This window comes from Hevea brasiliensis, chromosome 12 (assembly GCF_030052815.1).
Source record: "Hevea brasiliensis isolate MT/VB/25A 57/8 chromosome 12, ASM3005281v1, whole genome shotgun sequence".
Classification (NCBI taxonomy): domain Eukaryota; kingdom Viridiplantae; phylum Streptophyta; class Magnoliopsida; order Malpighiales; family Euphorbiaceae; genus Hevea; species Hevea brasiliensis.
The window spans coordinates 38,779,492-38,787,243 of record NC_079504.1 but is presented as its reverse complement, the minus strand read 5'-3'; the positions used below and the strand labels follow the sequence as shown (position 1 = coordinate 38,787,243).

The 7,752-nt window shown below is 35.8% G+C and overlaps 1 protein-coding gene across 1 annotated transcript; it reads right to left on the bottom strand.

The window, feature by feature from the left end:
* Window positions 1–4,804: 4,804 nt before the first annotated feature.
* Window positions 4,805–6,844, bottom strand: LOC131171215 (uncharacterized). The gene is made up of 2 exons (XM_058130684.1): window positions 6,802–6,844; window positions 4,805–5,544 (listed from the first exon to the last, which is right to left on the bottom strand). The coding sequence occupies exons 1-2, from the start codon at window positions 6,842–6,844 to the stop codon at window positions 4,805–4,807; spliced, it is 783 nt and encodes a 260-aa protein (XP_057986667.1).
* Window positions 6,845–7,752: the final 908 nt, after the last annotated feature.

Here is a 7,752-nt window from a genome sequence, read left to right as displayed (position 1 = left end):
TTGGCAGTGCAACTTCTTAAATACTCTATCCATTCTTTCAAGCTATTACTCTGCCTCTAAAGGGTCCACTGTACCCTTAAATTCTGCAGCCCCATACTTTAGTAGTTTATCATATTGTCTGGCTGGAGGCAGTGGTTGTGCCACAGGTGGTTGTGGTGGAGTTTGAACAGGCATACCCCCAGCCATTTGTTGAAACATTACCGCCATCTGCTGTGCAAACTGTGCAGGAAACTGCGGCATTTGCGGGGCTAATGCTACTGACCCACTGACATTTGGTAAAGCTGGGGCTTCCTCTTGTGCCTCAGCTTCCACAGACGGCTCAACTGAGCGATCCCCTTCTTCCATTTCAGGCTGAAGTTAGGGTATCTCCTGAACAAGTAACACATGGAGATTTCCCTCCGTTAGTTCATATTCATGATGTAATGCACTGTATGTAACAATTATGGACATTGAGCAATTGTACTTAACAAGAAAGACACAAATTTATATGTTAAAACATACTTCAAAAATTTGCTCTGATACCACTAAAACATGTCACACCTTATCCCTCTGTAAGGCATAATATGATCCCGTAGAATACCTAATGAACTACCGAACTTCACCTACCGATAACTCATTAAGTACCCTACAAGGGATTTTAAAACAATTTTCTTATTTTTGATAAGTGGTGAGCATTTCTAATAAGTATTTTAAACATGTAATTAAGTTGAAAGCTAGTTGGAAATTTTAGCCCATTTTATTTTTCCGCAAATTTTATAAAAATTTCGACAGAGTTCCCTCTGTATTTTGAGAAAACAGTTCTTCAAATACCTGTAAAAAGCACTTCTAAAAATTTTCTCAACAACTGCTTCAATTTCAAACTTAATCTCAAACAATTTCTCAACACATTTATCAACTTTCAAATTCAAATCCAGTATCCAATGATCATTACAAAATTCACATTAAGAGAATTTCAAACTATAATATATATTACAACTTTATACAAATTTTATACAACTGCTCAAGACCCATTTTTACATGTCCATACATTTATATGCAATACATACATCAAAAGAAATATTTACAGTTAGGGTATAAATTATACCCGAAGACTTTAAGTCATAGCTCCTCACACCTCAAAGACTCGATCACGCTCCTCTAGTCTCAGATCTGCATAAAGAATAGAAGCCATCACGAGTACTAGGACTCAGTGGTGCACAACATACTAAAATAGTCTTTATGCAAAAATAAAATCATATTTATTCAAAAATTTGACTAAACATGAGCATTAAACACAAAACATGAATTATGAGATTTTAATGCAAACCACGTTCATTTCGAAGTATCAAAACACATTTCATAAAACCCACAGTTAAATCATGCCATTCGAAACAAATAGAATCTCAATAGCCAGAGGCTAAAGAGAAATAACATCACAAGGCTTGCTAGCTCAAATATATGGATATCCATTCACATCCTCTTCTACTGGCACACCTCAACACTTCTCCAGAGAAGGAATCAAAATTCGAAACTAATTACCCCCACTAGTCATGCTAGTGAGGTGTTCAAGTATATGGTCATGACACTGTGGTTTCAAAACTTATCTTAACAATTTGCTAAACATTGTCATTTCAAATATACACAATAACTTTCACAGTTTAAATCAAAACATCATAAATAATGTCACAAATAAACTTTCAACAATCCCAAATCACAAATAAAATACATATTTCGTTCAATTAATCAATGAATTTTAAAGCATGGAGATGTTGTGCACAAACCTCAAGCGAGTTGTCCCTTAGCCTCGACTCGGTTCCTCGGGTTCCTTCCCGATATTCTTTTCAACTGAAATATACAATTTTACAATGTTTCAGTACTAGAACTTAACACAAATCCAAAATAAATTTAGCTTCACATTTACCTAGCTCTAACTTGTTAAATTCGATGTTCTCGAAATTTTGCGTTTCGGGTTACTATTCACTACACTATTCAAGTCAAATAGTTGACTTTCTAAGGGTTAATAGGTATGGGAACTCCAACTTCACCCACATACCACATTTTGGTCATTAAACTTTTTGGTTTTGGTCATTTTCTCAAAGCTTAGGTCATTTTGGCAAAATTGCCAATTTTCGGTTTTGGTGCTCCGAAGTTGCACTATTCCATTGGTCAATCTACTATTGGAATTTCGCAAAACTTCCTTCACAAAAAATATTTCTTATTGTCTTAAGTGTATTCTCATTTTTGGATCACCCCAATCGGAGTTTTGTAGCTCAAGTTATAGCCAAAATATAATTACTGTTCACGTGCACTGTTCATGCTGAGATTTTGGTTCTAGCAGATTTTTGGTCCAACTTTGTTCAGTAATTTGATCAAGTTAAATTCATAATTTGGTCTAACTTTCTTCATATGAAATGTTCTACTATGTCTTAGGTTTTCATCGGTTCAAGAATCACCTAAATCTGAGTTTCCTAGAGAGAGTTATAGCCCTTCAAACATTACTGCTCAAATGGAATTCTGCAGAATCGCAGGTACAGTAACTCAACTTTGCTCAATAATTTGAATGGGTTAATGGCATAATTTGGGGTTGTGTTCTTCATGAAAGTTTTAGATATATATCTTATCTAATTTCTGGTAAAATTTCAGGTCAATTTGACCTGTCTAGCTCGAATTATGACCAAATGAACAGTTACTGTTTATTTGGTCAGTTTGGTGCAGTGGCAGCCTGCTCTCATTTCACTTTGGTCAATTGTTGCACTAAGTTTTGGTCAGTTTTTGGGCATGGTTCCTTGATGAAAATTGTACCCTATTTTGTCTATTTTCATCCCCAATTGGTGGCATATCAATTGGGCTTGTAAAATTCCCGTTTTGGTCCTTCAAAGTAGGTTTGGTCATGCTTCCAGCAGCATGACCAATTGACCTATGAATTTGTCTTCCATTCTAACAATTCCCATACATTTCCTTTGGTCATTATTGACCATTTTTCAGTCCACAATTGGTCAAAGATATCATTTATGCATTTCTCCAAAATTTGGTTCACAAACCCTAACATTCAAACCCTAAACTCACAACTTTGTTACCATTAACAATTTCAAAGTTCTAAACTATCATCATTCAACTAATTAAGGTTTTTATTCTCATTCAAACCCTTTAAATTCATGCAATTCATACTCCCTTCAAGCTGGCCAAAAATTCAGTTTGTCCTTCCCCTATATTTTTATTTCATTTCCTTAATCCTAAGCTCATTTCAACCATTGCATATGCATTTAAAGAAGTAAAATAATAAGTTAGCACACTAACCTTTCTTAAATCTTCAAAACCCTAACTTTTGCTCTTCTTTCTTCTTGTAATCTCCTTCTTAAGTAGTAATAACAAACTTTAGTAGAGTTTTTAGGGAAGTTATGTAAATTGGGTGAAGGAATTCAAGCTTAGATGTAAGCTTAGATGAAGAGAATTCATGGAGGTTTTTGGGAAGAAAATGGGTGACACAATGGAAGAAGGAAATGAGGTTTTTAAATTTTTTTTTTCTTTTCTTATCTTTATCTTATGGAAGACCACAAATCCCAAATTAATAATTCAACTAATTAATTTCTTTATGACATCATTCATGATGTCATCACCTTTGACTTTTCCATCTTCTTTCTTTTTTTTTATTTATTTTTTTCTATTAGTTCTTTAATTTAATTCTTGATTCCGAAATTTTCTTTTCTCCATTTTTATTTGTGATTAGGTCGAGTCACTCTCGGGTTCAATTGACCAAATTGCCCCTACTTGATTCATCGATTTGTAAATAATCTAATATTTCTTAGGCTCACGACCTAATTATTTCTGGCTTAACAGATTCTTTTCGTGATTTTCTCTTTTCCACTTTGTGTTCATAAGGGTCCTAGGACATGGCGTCACTTTTTACGGTTCGAAATTTGAGTTTAAAATGACTTGTGATCGTTCGAGGAGGTCACTCATCATTTGTGACTCTCGGCTCGTTTAACCTCTTATGTTCTGTTTTTCTTATTTATAGTTAACTAATTAAACATTACTAATTATTTGTGTTTATGGCTTCTCAAGTTGTCTTAAGTGTGGCTCTAATCTCCTTAATTGTCCGGACCGACACCGGTCACCGGAATAGTGAAATATACCAGGCTATACCAATAGGGGTGTTACACAAAGGTTCCATAAGGGCATGTGAATGTGGTCTTTTCTTGGTCTTCTGGGTGAATAGGAATTTGAAAAAATCCAGAATACCCATCTAGATAGGAAAATTAGGAATATTTTACTAGCCTTTCTAATATTTGATCTATGAAAGAAAAAGGAAAATGGTCTTTTCTGGTGGCACTATTTAATTTCTTATAACCTATGCACATGTGCCAAATTCATTGTTTGCATTTTGAATGACAGTTGTCCCACCCTTCTTAGGCACTACATGCACTGGACTAACCCATTTACTATTAGAAATTGGGTATATAATACCTACATCTAATAGTTTCAGAATTTCCTTCTTAACTACTTCTTTCATGTTTGGGTTAAATCTCCTTTGATGTTCAATAGTGGGTTTGTTGTTTTCCTCCATAGGTATCCTATGCATGCAAATTGAAGGACTAATCCCTTTCAGGTCTTCTATTTTATACCCTATAGCCTTGCTATGGGTCCTAAGTACCTTTAATAAATTTTCCTCTTCTTCATTTGATAGGCCAGCATTTATAATAGCAGGATATTTAGAGTTTGAGTCTAAAAATGCGTACCTTAGTGTAGAGGGGAGAAGTTTCAGTTCTACTTGTTTGGTGTCTTCCTATGACTTGCTTTTGGGTTGCTCCTCCTTTAGCTCTTCCACCTAGAGAGGTTGAGCTAAAGGTAGGGATGGGCTAGCTTCTAAAGATTTTATACAAGCTGCAATTTCTGTATTTTCATTATTTACTGTGTGGCTATGCACCATGCATGTTTCAAGAGGATCTTCAGGATGTGTTTTGTGAAATTCCTCTTTAACTAGCTTGTTAATTATGTCAACTCTTAAGCATTCAACAGGTTCAAGTTTATCCTTTTTTGCTCCGAACAGGTTGAATTCCACTTCTTCATCTCCTACTTTGAGAGTTAATCGGCCATTCTTAACATCTATGATAGCTCCAGCGATTGCCAAGAAAGGTCTTCCTAGGATGATAGGAATTTGGACATCCTCTTTCATTTCCAGGACAACAAAATCAACAGGAATGAAGAATTTTCCCACCTTGATGGGGATGTTTTCTAGGACGCCAATCGGGTACTTGACAGACCGATCAGCCAATTGCAGTGAAATTATTGTGGGTTTTAGCTCTCCTACATCCTGCCTCTGACATATTGATAGAGGTATCAGACTCACACTTGCACCTAGATCACAGAGTGCTTTATCTATATTCATGTTGCTAATAAGACAAGGTATGGAGAAGCTCCCTGGATCCTTAAGCTTTAGTGGCAGTTTGTTTTGCAATATAGCACTGCAATCCTCTGTACGAGCAACAGTCTCATAGTCTTCTAACCTTCTCTTCTTTGAAAGAATTTCTTTAAGGAACTTAGCATAGGATGGAATTTGAGAAAGTGCTTTTGTGAATGGAATGTTAATGAAGAGTTTCTGTAAAACTTCTAAAAACTTTCCAAACTATTTATCCAGTTTGTCGCAAGGACTTTGCAGTCACCGGACGATTGTCACAGAGGTGGAAAAAGTGAGGAGTCGCCACTTTAATTTTAAGGGAAATTAAAGAAAACCATTACTGAAAACAAAAACCACTTTCCAAAACAGAGATTCTAAATTCGGAGTCCGTTCACGGGTGGGGAAGGTGTTAGGCACCCCATCTCGTCTCTTAACGAGGGTCAGTAAATTTAACGATGTGCTCTTAATTACTTACAATTGATAATTTGGGAGTTTAGGAGTCATGATGTTGGTCCTTTTTATTGACAAAAGGAGCGTTCAATATCTCACCATTTTGGGTTTCCCAAGAACACGAGTATATGGGGTGACCCCACGGTGAATTGGTGTTTTATTTATTTGATTTGTTACATATCTTATCTAATTATCTGGCTTTGAATTTGGGATTCTAATTTTAAAGGGATGTTATTTGAGTCCCTAAAGATTCATAATGAATGAGGAATATTCTGGACTCACATGTTATGTACCTTGGTATTTAAATATTAAAATTTTAATTGAAAAGTTTTCGGGAAAGGACTCTCTCCCAATCTCTTAAGATGTGCATATTAGAGTTTATTTAAGAGGATTCGGATAAGGACTCTCTCCCGATCTCTTAAGATGTGTATATTAGAATTTTTGCTAAGAGAATTCGGGTAAGGACTCTCTCTCGATCTCTTAAAACATGTTTCTATTAGAATTTTGCTAAGAGAATTCAGGTAAAGACTCTCTCCTGATCTCTTAAAAATGTGTATATTAGAGTTTTAGCTAAGAGAATTCAGGTAAGAACTCTCTCTCGATCTCTTAAGATGTGTATATTAGAATTTTTGCTAAGAGAATTCGGGTAAAGACTCTGTCCTGATCTCTTCTAATTTGTCAAAAATGAATTTTAAAAGGTCTCGGTCGTGAGACCGAACTCGTTTGACCCTGTTAGATATTAAAACATTGCTCACATCATCTCCCTCTTTTCACATTACCCCAGACTTTTATTTCTGATCTCATGATTTATTTACCGAACTTTCCACAGCTTATTACGACTCCTCATTTTGAGTCTTCTAGACATTTTATTTCGGAGATGTCCCGTTCGAGCCTAATTTTGAATCCTAACCTCATTCCTATTTCCCAGAGCTAGCCTGAGTCGGCTAACCTCTCAATTTGTCTACCCTATTCCTAACCATTTTTATCCTGATCGGGAATCTCCACATCATCTTCTCCCATCCATACTCCTTATGGTACTCACAGAACATCAGTATCTTAAAATTTTTAAATGAAATATCATAAAGAAATTGAGGACAACACAAGAATAAAATGTAAAACTCGTGAACGTCACAAAAGGTGAAATAAATCCAATTCAATGTAAACTTATTCTGAAGATTCATTACGATAAAGAATCTGACGAAGACTATGTCATGAACGTTTGAGAATGATAAGTCATGCACTTACCTGTAGAAAAGGCTGAAGCGACGAGTAAGCTGGTACTGATGTCTTCGTGTATCCGGAGCCACCAAAATTGAGATAGTAAGGTGACTTTGAGGGGTTATAAAAGATTGAAATGAGATCTTCTTGATCGGCAGTGATTGACTTTCTAAGGCTGTGTGAGGATGTCCAGGGTATGGATTGTAAGCTCTATAGCTTTCGCGATAAAATCCTTCAGAAAACTTGTTTCTAAAGTCTCTAGGAACCTTGAGAGTTTTTCATTAAAAATAAAGCTACAGCAAAATTCTAGGGTTTTTCCTTGATAATCCCCCCGCTACCTCCATAGCGTTGCATGCAGGTATTTATAGGAGATGGGTACTCAAAATAGAGGGCCAAGATTCCAGCAGGAGGAGACAAAAGGCCTAGATTTAAAAGGACATAATCCGATGTCTTGGAATTAAAGAGAATGAAAATTAAGGGTTGGGATTCCGTTTGAAATTTCTGTCCTTTCGCTCCTTAATCCAACGGTTAAGGGTCTTGCCTTACAAAATGGATCAAAGGGCTAGGAATAAAAAGTGCTGAATCTATCATTTATTTTTTATATGAAGGCCTCAAATCTATCCTTACAATTATAATCAATGGTGTAAATCGAGATGTACTAGGCTGCTTTAAACATTTGGAATCCGATGGCTAGGAGTGTGTCCTTACAA